This window comes from Schistocerca nitens, chromosome 9 (assembly GCF_023898315.1).
Source record: "Schistocerca nitens isolate TAMUIC-IGC-003100 chromosome 9, iqSchNite1.1, whole genome shotgun sequence".
NCBI lineage: Eukaryota > Metazoa > Arthropoda > Insecta > Orthoptera > Acrididae > Schistocerca > Schistocerca nitens.
Window position 1 is genome coordinate 327,649,584 of NC_064622.1, and position 17,478 is coordinate 327,667,061.

General features: G+C 37.2%; 1 protein-coding gene across 1 annotated transcript in view; it reads left to right on the forward strand.

Annotated features, from left to right (window-relative positions):
- The first annotated feature begins 3,871 nt into the window (after positions 1-3,871).
- Positions 3,872-17,478, forward strand: part of LOC126203237 (dnaJ homolog subfamily C member 10-like) — a 120,223-nt gene continuing 106,616 nt past the window's right edge. The window contains exons 1-3 of the mRNA XM_049937483.1: positions 3,872-4,126; positions 4,206-4,368; positions 4,448-4,661. Coding sequence (XP_049793440.1) covers positions 4,125-4,126; positions 4,206-4,368; positions 4,448-4,661 — 379 coding nt within the window. The 5' untranslated portion in view covers positions 3,872-4,124. The remainder of the gene's footprint in view (positions 4,127-4,205; positions 4,369-4,447; positions 4,662-17,478) is intronic.

A 17,478-nucleotide genomic window follows, 5' to 3' on the forward strand; every position in this document is an offset into this window, starting at 1 on the left:
GGTCTTTCCTAATGCATTTTAGTGCCTGACGTCGCCTCCCCACGTTTTTATCCAAGGGATCTAAGTTTTTCCTTTGTTCACCATCTTTTTGCCTAATTTCTCATTGTTTTTTTTACATTTCTCTCTATGTTTTAATGTTTTATCCCAGTCTGGCAGTCTAGCTTCTGAGTTTGTTTCTCTATAAGTCTCGAAGCATATTAAAAGAATTATTACTCTCGCCAACTGCCAGACGCAGTGCCCGAGTGGTTCTAGGCACTTCAGTCTGGAACTGCGCAATGGCTATAGTCGCAGGTTTGAATCCTGCCTCGGGCATGGATGTGTGTAATGTCCTTAGGTTAGTTAGGTTTAAGTAGTTCTAAGTTCTAGGGGACTGATGACCTCAGATGTTAAGTCCCGTAGTGCTCAGAGCCATTTGAACTCTTGCCAACTATCTCCTCCTGACTGAAACCTTGAAACGGTGAACACATACTGTCTGAATCTCCACTTGCTTCTTCCCCTCCGGATTGTACATCACTAATATTGTGCTGAACTTCCTTTTCATTATCTTTTGTCAAATTTTCCACTTCCTCCACTTCTTTACTACTAGCTCAACTTTCGTCACCCGTAATGAAAATATTTTTCCCAAAAATGCAGAAAAGAAACAAAAAAGAAAAAAAATCGTACTTGGTATCGTCAGCTGTGGCAATGTTCAGGCTGATGGCAGCTGCTTGTACTTACAATTCCATAGTCCAGTTTTCTTATCCACATAATTTTTTGGTTTCAAATGATCCCAGCTTCCAGTTCAGAATTTCGCTTTCCAAATAAGGACGTCTTTCAGTGTTGAGGTTGTAAGTGATCATGTGGAGCTAAAAAATTAACTTTAGCACTTTGATCTGAATTACATCATTATCCCAAATCCTTCACTACTGCAACACTGGGGGTAAGAAATGTTGTATCAAAAAGAAAATAAACTGAAAATTAATTACCTTTAGAAGAAATGAATGATAAATGTAAATATAGTTCTTGTATTCACTTTTAGGATTTGAAACTCTAGTACTTCTTCTGTGTGTTTACAGTTAAACTTTGGGCTATTGTATATAGGTTTCACCTGTTATGCAAAACATTGTTTTTTATTGTTACCAATGCATGTTTCAGTACCTCTGTGCAATCATCAGTAGGTTTTGTTTATTGGACAACTCGGTTTTACATTACAGTATATGGTTTTGCAGGACCATCTGTATGGTGTTCTGCACTGATAACTTGTCACGTTTTGTTGTGAGTGATACTTCTTCGTTCTCGTTCTGCGTTCACTGCACACACGTATTAAATTTACTTTTAGTATTTTCGGTTTTGCAATCGCCTGGCTTTTGTGAAATGATATGGCGTTTGCAAAACCGAAAACAAGCCAAGTACATTTAATGTGTGTGCGCAGTGATCTCAAAACGAGAAAGAGGGAGGATCAATCACAAAAAAACATGACAATCTATTAATTCAGGACACCATACAAATTGGCCAGCAAAACTATATAATGAAAAATCGAGTTGTCCAATAAACAGAACTCACTAGTGATGGCACGGAGATACTGGAGCGTGTTTGGGCACCAAGATAGAAGAGTGTTTTTGCATAAAAGGCGGGACCTATATCCACTAAAGTTGTTATAAATTGGTGGTCTGTTACTCTGTATCTCCACAATAATAATTATTATCATTACCTTATCATATTCTTGATGTTGTTAAGGCTTCACTGCAGAAGCTGTTTCCTCGAAGTTTGTTAAGCGAAAATGGGCTGAATAGCTGTGTGGTTCTCAATAATCGTGTAAAGACTGTCGCTGTTTCAGGTGAATAATTTATTTCTTCACAGAATTCTCATCAAAATCTTACTTTGTACTAGCTGTCCTTGCTCCCCCTTTTATACTCTTTATATACCTTTTGCTACAAACAGAAAACTCGCCAATTACAATTACAAAAGTTATTGGCAATTACAAAAATTAGCATTATACAGTAGTTACAAATGAAATGCATTAAATGTGATACATAATCAACGATAATTCTTCGTTTTTAAGGAAATATTGTCAAACTGCTTTGAATAAACAATGTTGATTACAATTTTGTTAATTGCATAGAAACCGCTCTATCCAAAATCTTCCTAACATGTTCCTGGTTTCAAATATGGGTACATTATTTTTTGGTGTGAACAGAATTTCAATAAATATTACAGTAGTCCAAATAATCCCTTGTTTACATCGTCAATAAGATTTCGTTCTATGAGTTTCAGTAATTACTGTATAATTGGGTGTTTTTATAGTTAGCAATTTCATATTAAGCTGTCAGTATGTTAATAAGAGTTGTTACAGGTTTAAAACATTATAAGAGGTACTTTTTTTCTCTTTCATTATTGGATCTCTCATAAGTGAATGGCTTTAATCGTAACTAGTCGAACAGATTGTAGTCCACATGTTCCTAGCAATTGATGGCTGTGGTACTGATGAGTACTTTGATATGGAGTTGTGGAAAATTTCGGTGTTAAAGAGTTGATATTATCAATATGGGCCCTACCTAATGACATAACAGTTAATTAAGCAACCTGATATAGCTTTAGTGTCATGTGAAAGGTAAGCTAAGTTATTTCTTGGAATCATATGAAGAATAAGGCGTTACATTTCAAACCAGCCAGAGCACATTGAAGGCAATGCTGATAACATAGTGGTGTTTAAGAGTGAATTAAAGAATTTCCTTTAGGCAACGCCTCCTAATCCTTTGAGCAGTTCTTCACAAAAATTTTAAAAATTTATGTTTTAATTTTATTGACAATTAGATTTAGCAATGGAATACAGTAATGTAAAGTCGTTTCCCTGCAGTCTACTTAAATTAATTTAAATGCTCATCAGGGAATCCAGTCTCTGTGGGATTCTTGAAATACCACTGATTTATCTAAAAAATATAATCTAACGCAAAAGCAAACTGAAATAGACTGTTTTTTTTTTTAAAAAAAGTTTTATCGTGACCCCAGAAATTAAAGAATAAATAAATAATTTATAGGTATCACAATCAGCTCCTGTATCTTTTATTTGATTAATTGCAGCTAGGCAGTACGTAAACAAGTTTTGATGTAAAAAATACGAACATTGATGAGAATACTGAATTTTTTTTTGCATAATAAGCTAGTTTCGAATATTTGTGTAGATATGAAAGAAGATAAATGATAGTTTGCCTGTCATATATAGGGAACGCATAATATTTTGTTCTAATATGCGTTCTGGTACAGTTTTTGTACTTTCCCTGAAAATTGAATAACTGATGATTTTCTTTACTTATGAAAGATGTCAAATAAAGAATGATAAAGATAGCGCTACATTCTGAATCGTCACGTACAATGGAGAGAAATTTAAGAACCTGAGCTATTATTGTGTAATGTAATGTTTGATGGGAGACTCATAAACACATAATGGTCATAGTGAAACCGATTATAAAGTGTATGATAATGAGTATCAACTTGTACAAAAGTTTGACAGCATTATTCTTTCATACGTATTGAATTCTGTGACAAATAAAAGTTGAGTATTCATTTCTTTTTATTGTCTTTATTGTTCTGAGTAATGACTCCAATGATCTGTAAAATTTCATTTGTCAACGTGATTGGAGTAAATGTAACAATGCAATTCCAAAGTAAGTGAGAAACACTGTGAATTAAAAGTTTCTTCACAGAACATTAGGAAATGAGACTCTTTGTATCTGTAATGCTTTATTTCACCAGTGACTCAAACCAGATAGTCAAAAATACATGTACATAATAAGAAAAAATCATTGGGCGCACTGAAGCTGAGATTTGGAGAACAGTTGCAACAGAACACCTCTGCGATATGTCGCAGCCGACTGTCAACCAGAGTATTTAACCATAAGCGCAGAATTTGTATGAATAGGAAGCTTGATTTGGAAAGAACGGTGTTTGTACGCAGCACAAATTTTGTACATAGTTTACGAGGCGTACATTATTGTTTCCTGTTTTTGTTGTAATATTAATCTCTGATCCTGATAGAAGGTAGACGACTTGAATGATGTGGACCGCCCACACTTTGACAGAAGCGGATGCGTGAGCACAGCAACATATACCGCATATTTATATCAAGAATACTCATTGTTTGAACGATGTAAGTACATAGTAGGTCTAATTTCTCATATATTAACGTGATGTGTACCGTGACAATAAACTTCAATCATTTGTTTCAGGGTTATGCTGGGACTATCAAAGTTTTTGATTTTAATGTTAGTGGTTAGTAGTTTGGCACAAGATTATTACGAACTTCTAGGTGTAACAAAAAGCGCAAATGACAAAGAAATAAGAAAAGCCTTTAAAAAACTAGCTGTAAAAATGCACCCCGATAAAAACAAGGTGAGAATAAGCGACTGTCATTAAAATATATACCAATATGATTAGTTGTTGGTGACTTCAAACTTTCTTTTTCTGTTAGGGCGATCCAGATGCTCATGCGAATTTTGTGAAGCTCACAAAAGCATATGAAGTTCTAAAAGACCAGGAGTCCCGAAAGAAATACGATCTATTTGGAGAAGATGGTGTAAAAACAACCGGACAGCAAACATATCACTCCTGGAGTTATTACCGGGATAATTTTGGCATATATGACGACGACCCCCAGATTATAACACTGAACGGTGCCGATTTCGGTGAGTTACATTTTGGAATGCAATATGTTTGTTCAGTCAATGTAACGGCCCATTCAATGACAGGAACAGACAAACATAATAATAAATCTTTGAAAACCTAACAATACTTTGTTTAGAAGAAACAAACTTGGAGAGAGATAGGAAGAATGACTATTGCTGACAACATAGGATTTGTCATATTTGTAAACATTGAGAGTACCCAGTTCTTAAATTAAATTGGAACTGTTATGTCCACTTTGGTTTGTGGTGTTTTGTTTTTAAAAATTTATTTTTCGCACTTTCTGTTAAAATAACCTTGTCCATAATTATTATATTGCTGTACATTTATTTATTTAGCCATCCATGGACATTTTAAAATGTATGGATGTTGTCAGTTGCGTACATTCATATATTTATACAGTTTGTTGTTACATGTAGTTAAACATTGTGACATATAAGTTATTTACAATCATTTTTGCTCCTTATAAAAATATTGTGAAACAAAAGCTATTTACAATCATTTTGTACTAAGGAATTCACGTATAGTGTAAAAGCGGTGTTCCTGCAAAAACAATTTAAGATTTTTCCTAAAGTGGTACATGTTAGCTGCTTTTATTTTCTGCGGCAGTTTGTTATACAGTTTTACACCTTCATATAAGAGGCTAATTTGAGTCTTACGTTTATTCTTCCTGCCTAGGTGAAGGCAGTGACTTGTTCTTGTACTATAGTTATGAAAACTGCTATTTGTGCTATAATTTTCTATATTTTTCTTGATCTACACTGTTGTTTGGAATATAAACCCAATGTGCCCCTGTGCCATTTTCTGTAACTCTTCAGCATTTGTATCTCCAGCAGTGTTTGTGCAGGGGTCTGTTGCAATACTGAAGGTATGGTGATATTTTATTTTGTATTTAACTTTTGCGAAAAATTCACGTACACAGTAGTACATGGGAAAGTCCAAATGTAGAAATCTGTACAGGTTTCCAGTGGTACATTGAGAATGAAAAAGCATAATTTTGTTAATATATGGAACAGATAAGCATTAGATACTTGTTTCCATCATAGAGCTCTAAAGCGCAGACGTGTAATAAGTGCAGGGATAAATATTAGATTAAGTCCCTTATAATAATAATAAATAATAATAATAAAGCAATGCACTAAAAATTGTACACCACTTGTGTACGCAAAACAGAAATAATGTTTGTTGTTGTCATTGTGGTGGTGATCTGCTTACTGTTTTCATCTCTTGGGCTCACTCTATGGTTTCTACGCATCACACTTCCCCCCATTAGTAAACGGAACAATGGTTACACAATCTACCCATCCAATCTTCAGCATTCTTCTGTAGCACCACAATTAAAAAATCTTATGTTCTCTTCTTTTCTAAACTTTCATCATCCATGTTTCACTTCCGTACATGGCTACACTCCAGACAAACACTCAAACCTATATTTTATATTATTAAAATTCTCAGAAATTTCTTCTTCAAATTGAGGCCAATTTTAGACACTATCAGGCTTCTTGTGTTCAGAAATGCCATCTTTGCCTGTGCTTAACTGCTTTTTATGCTCTTGCTTACCTGTCATGTTATTTTGCTTCTGATGTAGCATAATTCCTTAAATTCTTCTACTTTGTGGTTCTCAATTTTTGTGTTAAGTTTATTGCTAATCTTATTTTTTCTTCTCGTTGTTGTTTTCATCTTTTTTTCAATTTACCCTCAATACATACTCTGCAGACTACTTGTTCCACTCAGTATGCCCTGTAATTCTTTTTCACTTTCGTTGAGAATAGCAATGTTATCAGTAAATCTTATCATTTGTATCCCTCCACCCCGAATGTTATTCCCATTTCTGAAATTCTTTTATAACTGTCATTTTGACTTAGATGTAGAGATTGAACAGTAGTGCTGGAAGACTGCATCTCTGTCTTCTCACACCCTTTTACTGCAAGCACTTCATTCTTGCTTTTCCATTCTTACTATTCCTTCTTGGTTCTTACACATGCTGTATATTTTTTCCCTATAGTTTCTGAGAATTTTTAATGTCCTGCATCATCATGCATTGTCGACCACTTTTTCCTGGGTAACAAATCATATGAACAAATAATTTTTCGTAAGTCTTGTATCCATTATCAAACTAGACATCATAAGTGCCTCTTCTAAAGCCAAAGCGATAGCCATCAAGCATATCCTCAGTCTTCTTTTCCCTTTTTGTATACGTTATTCTTGTCGGCATGCTGTAGGCATGAGCCGTTAAGCTCAGTGTTTGATAGTTCTCACACTTATATGCCTTTACCACTTTCAGAATGGTGTGGACAGTATTTTTCTAAAAGTCTGGTGGTATGTTTTCAGACTTATAGACTCTTGAATACTTGTTTGTGTGGTGTTTTCCGCAATGATTTTTAAAATTTTGAAGGAATTTGTGTATGACTTTTGCCTTATTTGATTGCAAGTCTTCCAAAGCTCTGTTAAACTCTGACTTTAATATTGAATTCTCTGTTTTCCTTGGCTTTCATGCACTTCGTATATAATTCCTAATTGATTTACCTTGCTGTATTGTCTTCTTTTACTGAACATTCTTCTTTCTTTAATTGTTCTTCTGCTGTATGTGGTTTCTTTGAAGTGACTTTCGGTAAAAGTCTGGAATAGGGCCAGTGACGTACTTTTGTGTTTCATCTAGGAATGTCGTCAGCACTTGTTGGAGGTATGATGGAAACAAAAGAATGTGTATCAGCTGTTTCTGTTACCTGCCAATGAAAGAGGAACAGGCAGTTGACATGTTTCAAAGTAATACATTCGGAAGAAAGGGTGAAACATTGCTGTAAATGAAGGTTATGAATTTAGCTGCTCCTTGTTTGAGCCGTAGCTGCTCAAACTGTACTGGTATCTGCAAACCAAGAACTGAATCACAACTCATAATATGTTTGAAAAAGCAGGGAAATATTTCTCTCTTCTGCATTGCTACGCAGTCAGTCTGTGCAGAGACACTGAGTAATTGGGTCAATGTTTTTAATTAAATCATGGGAGAAGGTAGGTGGATCACTGTACTTTTAGTTAAATCATGGGAGAAGGTAGATGGATCAATGTTTATTAATATATTGAACACGTGACTCTATTATTAAATAAAGTTGAACCATTTACCTTCTCCCATGGTTCAGTTAAAAAACATTGATCTACTTGCTCGGTGTGCTCGTGCAGATTGATTGCATAGTCATTTCACCACCACATTTGATACATTTTCATATATCTATAATTAATTCATGAGTGCCAATGGACAACATCACTATGCAGAACCAAATCACTTAAATCAGTCCACTTTATAGCACTCACTGCCATGATCACAAAATATTTCTCGTAAAACTCGCTCATACACTGAAAAACAGCAAACAAGACAAAGGTTTCAATTACAGCACTAAAAATACATTGCCTGTCTTCTCACCTGTTATTATTTCTGTCAATGAATCATCCAACTGCATTACAAGAACTGACAACATATGAACAGTAGATAAACACAGACGTGACTGCTGCTGGCTCTGATCCAGACTTTAGCTGTGACCTACCTCGCATCTATGTTTGTCTGTCTAACTTCATTGATTGTCCTGATTAAAGGTGTCCATTCGTGTTTAACTGAAATGTCTATTGTGATACTCATTATCGCACTAACTACACCTGTAGAGAATGTCGCACACACCTCATTGTTCCTCACTTCTGTCTGCATTGATACTCGATTTCGAAATCTGTGCCTTACCTTGATGTAATTCAACTGGAATCTGCCTGTATCTCCTGGTCTTTTCCTAGTATACCTCATTCTTTTGTGATTTTAGAACAGTGTTTTAGCTATTAGTAGGTGAAATTTACTACAGAACTCAATTAGTCTTTCTCCTCATTGATTCCTACCACCTATCACATTTTCTCTTGTAACCCTGGCTTCTGTTCTTTCTGCAACAACTGTGTTCCAGCCACCCATGGTTATTAGATTTTCATCTGCCTTAACATACCAAATTACAAGTTCAATATCCTCGTATACTTTTTCTCTCTCTTTGTCTTCTGCATGTGACACAGGCTTATGTATCTGAAGTATTCGTGTTGGAATTGGTATGCACTACTTTCCTATTCATGATGAGTCCTACACCCATTCTATCATTTTCTGCTGCTTTTGATATTATCCTATATTCGTCTGATCAGAAATCCTAAAACTTCACTGACTGCCACTACATTTAGATTGAGCTTGTGCATTTCAATTTCCATTTTCTAGCTTCTGTACCACTTTGATTTCTGACTTTTCATGCTCCAACTTGTACAATGTGACTCTTGGGTTGGTTATGTAATCTTTTTGTCATGATTTCCTCCCCCTTGCCATCCCCTCCTGGAGATCAGAATGGAGGACTAATCTGGAATCATTCGCTAGTAGAGAGATCATCGTGATACTCTTCAAGTTTCAAGCCACATGTCGTGTGGATACGCATTGTGTGTCTTTAATGGAGTGCGTTTCCATTGCTTCCTTCACCCTCGTGCCATTGACTATTGTTAATTCTTCCATTTTTAGGACTGTTTCCAATCCCAGGGGTAAGAAATACCTCAAACATATGTTTGATACACCACCACTCTGTCCTTCCTCGCAACTCCAGTTCCCAAGTGCTATCATTCATCATCAGAGATGAGAGCTCTGCTTGCAACTCATTCCAATCATACACAGTCAAATACTAGAATCAAGAGACAAGTGTGAGACAGTGCTCATTTCCTTTTATATTCTGGCACAGAAAAATACCAATTGTCCTTCGTTGTGACTCATGCAACTAGACACCTCGTTGACATTAGGAGGTGAAACTTGTTCCTCTGTGTATTCTACTAATATTACTTGTTGACTACTTGTAGAGACAGCTATAGAACTTGTTCTTTATTAATAGGCAGAAAACTCAAGGTAATAACTTTTACTGGATGCTTAGTGGAAAATCAGTTTCCTCGCTCGACATAGTTCACTGCAGGATCATCGAACTGTCACTTTATAGTGATGGCTCCTAATGATTCGGCTGCTTCCCGGTGTAGTGACTGTGACTGCTGAGACTGCCCCCGACTGCTTTTTACGAGGGTTGGAACTTTAATAATGGCAACTATTTGTTTACAGTTCGTACAAAATATATACATGTTTCAGAGTAGTCACCAGTATTGTGTATAACCCATTGCCAGTGATGTGGAAGTCGTAGGATACTCTTAGCAGTGCCAGTTGTGTTGATAGTTTGAGTGGCGCTGTCTATTGCTCGATGAATTTGTAGCAGTTCAGAAGCGAATGCCGTGAAGTGTTTCCTACAGTTTAGAAATGGAGTTGAACTTACAAGGGTTTAAGTCAGGGGATTGCAGTAGGGGTTATAGCACTTTAGCAGCCCCATCAGTCAAACAAATCAGTAACAGCTTGCACTGTACATGTTTGAGCATAGTCCTGCAGAATGATGGCCAGGTCCTGCAGAAAGTGTCATCACTTCTGTGCCTATGCTGTTCATTTTTGGAACACAACCTACAACCTGCTTAGCTTAAAATGGGCTAACAGGACTCTGCCCCAAATTGCAAATGGAAGCTATTTTAATCTACCTATCTGTCTATAAAAAAGGCAGTAAATTGGAAATAGCCATTGTGAAGTTTCCAACATAAAATGCATGGGAAAACTGTAGAAGACATTGTCAGCCTCTGCCTTACATATTAATTGTTGTCAGTGTGTGAATTCTGGAGATATCATTCCACTGTTGACAATGTGGGCCTATTTGAGGTAATTATAATATGGACTCTGGTGTGGGAAGTATCTAACAGGCATTTTCTTTTATCTGGAGAAATCTCTATACTGTTTTACAAATGATATTCCACAGATATTATCCAAAGTCCTTACTTTCTCCCTACTTTAGGTAAGACATTGGCCATGACCTTTGTGATTACATTGATCAGGTATCCCACAGTGTTTCTTTCAAAGTGTGATGCTACTACATAAAATGTACACCAGGTGCAGATGACGTTTAACAGAGTGGAGGAGCTGGTATTGAAAACTACTATGTGGGAACTATAACTTGGCTTGTGGACTCCCCAGATCTGATTTCTAGCAGTCGGCAGACTTCATGCTGTAGTGATTTGCAGATGTATGGTTCCAATTGTGCAGCGTACTATTAGCTATTGTTGAATGCATTGTTGTCTACTTGGTTGGTGAGCTGTACTGTTGCTGTCTGTTTTTTTTTTTTTTTTTTTTTTTTTTTTTTAAAAAAAGAGTGGTGATGCAGATGCTATCCCATTATAGGCGTTACATTCTACTCCAGTTCAGAAAAGGAAAATGGTTATCAGGAGGATGTGGGCTCGAAACACAGTAATTACAGTAGGCCTACATGGAAACAGAGCTTGTTACCCCTTCAGGAGGCAAAATTGTAGTACTACTGATACACACATAAAAGTAGTTGTTGTAATAGTGTAAGTGCCATATAGTATATTGTATGTTCTGGTACATGACCCTGAATGAACGACACAGTAAATGAAATGGCTCTTTCTAAACTTATTGCACAGATACTCATTCCTTCTTTGTGGGAACTTCAATGCATTTAATATGCTAGACGACTTTGCCACGATGTACCCAACAGCTGAAGCTGTTGAGAGCCTTGGGCCTAGAGAAGCTGTATGGCCCCTGAACATGGGGTAGAACATGCAACAGCATTTCTGTAGGGTTGTTCTCCAACAGAGGTTTTTTTTTTTTTCTTTTTCCCCCTGATTCGACATTTTGCACTCTCAGTACTGGGCAGAGTTAGTGATATTCAGACAAGTGGTATTTTCATTTCTTAAAAAGTGTTTTATGAATGATCTAACATTTTTACTTTGCTTTCTTCAGCTACTGACCTCTGTTAAAATCATTGTGTTTCATAAACAGTATTAGAGAGTAACCATGTAACCCACATCACTATTTTGTCCATATTACTATTTTTGAGAGAGTCATATTTTATATGAAGTTACTAAAAATATCCTTGAAAATATTGGCACACACTGAAGTGACAAAAGTCATGGGATAGTGATAGGCAGATAGATAATGGTAGTATTGCATACACAAGATACAAAAGAGCAGTGCATTGGCGGCGCTATCATTTGTACCCAGGTGATTCATGTGAAAAGGTTTCTGACATGATTATGGCCACATGACAGGAATTAGCATGCTTTTGATGTGCAGTGATAGTTGGAGCTAGATGCACGGGACATTCCATTTCGGAAATTCTTAGGGAATTCAATATTCCAAATCCACAGTGTCATGAGTATGCCAAGAATATCAAATGTCAAGCATTACCTCTCACCACAGGAAATGCAGTCGCCAAGAGCCTTCCCTTAATGACCGAGAGCAGCGGTGTTTGCATCAAGTTTCAGTGCTTACAGATAACCACAGAAATCAATGTGGGGTATATGATGAACGTATCCATTTGGACAGTGTAGTGCAATTCGGCATTAATGGGGTATGGCAACAGATGAACAATGTGAATGCCTTTGCTAACAGCATGACATTGCCTGCAGTGTCTCTCCTGGGCTCGTGGCCGTGTCAGTTGTACCCTAGATGACAGGAAAACCGTGTCTTGGTTGGATGAGTCCCGATTTCAGTTGGTAAGAGCTGATGGTAGGTTTCGAGTGTAGCACCAAGGTACTGTGGAAGCGGGCGGTGGCTGCCTACTGGTGTGGGTTGTGTTTATATGGGCTAGACTGGGCCTTCACCAGCTGAACTGATTATTGACAGGGAATATTTATGTTTGCCTACTTGCAAACTATTTGCAGCCATTCCAGGACTTCAAATTCCCAAACAGCTATGGAATTTATATGGATAACAATGCACCATGTCACCAGACCACACTTGTTCATATTTAGTTTAATAACATTCTGGACAATTCGAGCAGACGATTTGGCTACTAATCAAACATTTGTGGGACATAACTGAGAGGTCAGTTCTTGCACAAAATCCTGCACCAGCAACACTTCGCAATTATGGTTGGCTATAAAGACAGCATGGGTCTTCTAACGAATTGTTGAGTCCAAGTCACATTGAGTTGCTGCACTACACCAGGCAAAAGGAGGTACGACACAGTATTAGGAGGTATTCCATGACTTTTGTCACCTCATCATATTTCTACAGGGTGACACAGAAAAATGGGAACATTTCCACAATCCAATAAAACTAGAAGTGATGAAGGAAAGTAATTGCATTGATAGTAATTGAAACCTTCCAAATTTGCCATTTATGAAACATTGATGGCATTTATCATTTTTTTAAAAATTACGTCCTTTAGATGGTGTCCTGTACGAATGAATTTGTGAACTCTGCTGGTGAGATTCCTCATTGACCGCTGCAACATCGCAGCTGAATACTGTGAATTGCATCCCAGACACTCTGTTTTAACTCATCCTGAGTTCTTGATCGAGTCGTGTAGACTTTGCTCTTGAGGTAGCCCCACAAGAAAAAATCACAAACAGATAAACCTGACACTCAATGGGGCCAGGGAATGTTACCGAATCGTGAGATCACATAATTGCCAAACAATTCTCGCACATATGCCACTGATTGCTGTGCAGTGTGTGATGTCGCTCTGTCCCGTTGAAACCAGGCTTCTTGAATGTTTCGAAAGTTGTTCAATGCAGGTGTAATGGAAGTTCGTAACATCTCCACGTAACGATAGACATTGACAGTTATTTTGTTTCCCAGTTCATTTGCGAAAAAGTGCAGTCCGATAATCCCATGTTATGAAACACCACACCACGCCATCTGTCACTTTAATAGCATGTAAAGGGCACTGATGAACGTTATTGGGATTTGTTTGCCCAGTTACGGTAGTTCTGTTTATTCACATAACCTGTGAGATGGAAATGTGCCTCATCTGACATCCACAACTTGTTTAGAAATTCATGGTCATTGTTTATTTTTGTTATCATTTGTTAACAGAATCCTAATCGTAACCAGTAATTGTTGTCCTTAAATTGTTGCACCATCTGTAGTTTGTACAGATGAAATTTTAAATCAAGGTGAATTCTGCGAACACTCTCCTGTGACATTCCAACCACTGCTACTTGCTTATGAATTGAATGCCATGTGCTCCGTAAGACATTGCGTACAACAACAATGTTCGCTGGAGAATTCACACATCTTGGTCATCCTGTTGGTTTCTTTTTGAGGGCAGAGCCAATCTTTTCAAAGTTATTAATCTAACATATTATCATGTGTTTTGACGGAACACCTTCATGACTTCCTAAATCATAAAAACGTTAAAACTCCCTCTGTGCTGCTACCAAACTATCATTTTTTTGTAATACATTTTTATGGCTAACGCATCCTCTTGTCCATTCCACTCATCCATGATTACTGAAATGGCGGAAACTAACTTTCAGAACTCATAGTGCTGCCTCCTGCCCATGGCTGCCACAACTTATTTCACACAGTCTTGTTATTCTGTGTCACCTTGTATAATGTGGTTCTTACATAGAATAATGTAGTTTCCTTGCATATTAGAGCTTGAAACAATATTTTCTTACTTAAAATGTGTAAGATGTCAACAAAATGCAGATATGAAATTATTTGAGAAAACTATTTGTCTCATTACTTGGGGACAGAAATTGAATGCCATCACAGAGTTAGTATTCCAGTGATTGCAATTGCCACCAATCTTGAAGTGTAACTGTGGAAAAGGACTTCCTGAAAAATATTTTAAGGGGACCTAGACCTCATGGCCTGTAGTTTTACTAGTGTTTTGAAGTTTAGCAACTCAAAAACTTTAATAGATACTGGAATGAAACTTTAACCACATAGTATGTCATGACCTCTGTGTGAAAAAAATTTAAAAACTGGAATACATAGTGGAATGAATTTTGATTTTTATCTTATATACTGAATTACTTGTAATTTTTATTCTAGGTGGAAACAGTAAACCAGGATATGTAGCAATTTGTTGTTTTCCGTACTTTAAAAAGGGAGGAAGGAAGGAAGATTGGGTGTAATGTCCTGTCAACATTGAGGAGATGGAGCACGAGATCGGATTGTGTCAAGGATAGGGAAGGAAATCAGCTTTGCCCTTTCAAAGGAACCATCCCGTCATTTGCCTGGAACTGTTTAGGCAAATCATAGAAAATCTAAACGTGGATGGCCAGAAGAGAGTTTGAACCATCATCCTCCCAAATGTGAATTCAGTGTGCTAATCACCGCGCCACCTCGTTGGTTGTATTAAAAAAAAAAAAAAGATTTTTAGAAGTCCACTTTTTCTCCTAATAGTTTAAGGACATATGAAAGGCTCCAGTTTAAAATATTCAATAAATTGTTGACTAATATAGATCACTGCGTTGGCAAGCATTATATTTTTATAATTTTTTTTTTTTTTTTTTTTTTTTGTAGCTTTAGAATTGGATGAGATAATGATACCTAAGTATGCAAAAACATTGATTATGGGAAACTGAAGCTGAAGATTTGCATGTCATTTTCCTGTCAGTGATAACATATCAAAACATTCCAACTCCATAATCTTGTTGATACTGAGTACCTTTATCATCTTTTTTCTAGTTTTCTTTACTTCCCTTGTTATTCTGGCCTCCTTTGTTATACTTGCAGCAGCTTTACCAGCTTCCACTTGTTGTAGCCCACTTTTCATGTTGTCCCCAATTTGTATGTCTAATCTGCCCGTTGTTTTTAATTTACTTGTTACTGCACCACTAAAACATATTATGGTGTCCATCACACCAAAATGAAAAGCTGACATGCCAACAAAAAGAGTTTTTGACAAGCATTCTCTATTCCAATTACTGAAACATTCATTCATATTTTGTATTTTGCCATGTAAAATTTTTTTCCAGGAGTTTAGAATCTGAAAGATCTTTGTAGACTGTCTTTAGTTCTACTGTAACATTTTCTTGTATGGAGCGTACATGTGTGTGTTTTTGTCCATTCCTTCACACCTATGTTACATGTGGCATGAAGTGTTTCCTTTTGGGTAGAGTCTGTGCAGTGGATCGTCACCAGTGGCTAGTGTGTGAAACAGAATTGCTTAAATTGCTTTTCTCATCAGACTGACATTTTTGCTGTTTCTTCCTATGGCTAGGCTGCAACATTCTGTGAGGTTTTCTATTTCTAGTTTGGTGAGTGTGCCTTGTCCACCAATTGTTTTACCATCAGAGAGATTCTTTCCTGTCATGTTGTTGTAAAAGTTTCCTGTGTTAACCTGAATTCTCTTCTGCATATGCCTTATACATTTCATTCCATTTTTTAAATTTCTATTTCACTGTATGCTTTAGCAGCCACAACACTACTGAAACCTTTAGAGTCACCATCACCAATGTGTGACTGAATCGCACACTATGTCTAGCAATTGCTCTACAAAAAGTAGAGACTGCCTCCTTGTGTTCTGTACCACCACTGAAATAATCAAATTTTTTGTCACATTTATTTTCATTTTCCATGTTGGCACAACCTTGGGAGTGTTTTGTCAGACATTCGTAGTCCAGCACCTTGCCTGCGTCTACAGAGATAAGTGTGACAATTCCATTGTGCGATGTATGGCCTCTCTTCTGCCAGGAATCGTCCAGTACAGCAAATATATCTGTAGACTGACAAATATTAAGGTTCTTTTGCTGCACTCCGCGTAGATGCTTCACTGACTTCCGTTAGGGCGTTATGTAAACGTTTATAATACCTCTCAAATTTGACAGATGGTGTTGGTGGTGAAGATCCATCATGGCACAGAATAACTGGACTGTTTTTCTTCCCTTCCTAATACACCTCATGCCATAAGCAAGGCAAATATTCACTTCACTTTGCATTAAGATGACAAAAGTCATTGGATAGCAATATACGCATATACAAATGGTACCAGTATTGCATACCTAAGGTATAAAAGAGCAGTGCATTGCCAGATCTGTCATGTGTACTTAATGATTCACGTGAAAAGGTTTCTGATGTGATTATGGCAGCACGACGGGAATTAAACTTTTAATGTGGAATGATAGTTGGAATTAGATGCATTATTATAGAATCCAAGATTCATAGTGTCAAAAATGTGACTAGAATACCAAATTCGAGCATTACCTCTCAACTACAGACAACACTGTGGCCAAAGGCCTTGACTTAATGACCACGAGCAGCAGCATTTGTGTAGTGTTGTCAGTGCCAATAGACAAGCAGCATTGCATGAAATAACCGCAGAAATCAGTGTGGGATGTGTGACAAACGTATCCATTAGGACACTGTGGTGAAATTTGGTGTCAGTGGGCTGTGGCAGCAGACGACCGACATGAGTGCCTTTGTTGACAGATGAAGTCACCTTCATTATCTCTCTTGGGCCCATGATGATATTGGTTGGATCCTAGATGACTGTGAAACCATAACATGGTCAGATGCATCCCGAATTTAGTTGGTAAGAGCTGATGGTAGGGTTAGAGTGTGGCACAGACCCTACAAGGCCAGGAACCCGAGTTGTCAATAAGGCACTGTGCAATCTAGTGGTCACTCCATAATGGTGTGGGCTGTGTTTACATGGAATGGACTGAGTCGCCAGGTGCGGTGATTATGTTCAACTGCAGTCATATTCCCAAACAACGATGTCATGTTACCAAGCCACAACTGTTTGCAATTGGTTTGAAAAACATTCTGGACAGTTCGAGCAAATAATCTGGTCACCTAGATTGCCTGACATGAATTCCATTGAACATTCATAGGACTTAATCAGGAGGTCAATTTGTGCATGACATCCTGCACTGGCAACACTTTCACAATTATGGAAGGCTGTAGAAGCAGCATGCCTCAATATTTCTGCAGGGGACATCCAACAACTTGTTGAGTCCATGCCATGTTGAGTTGCTGCAGTA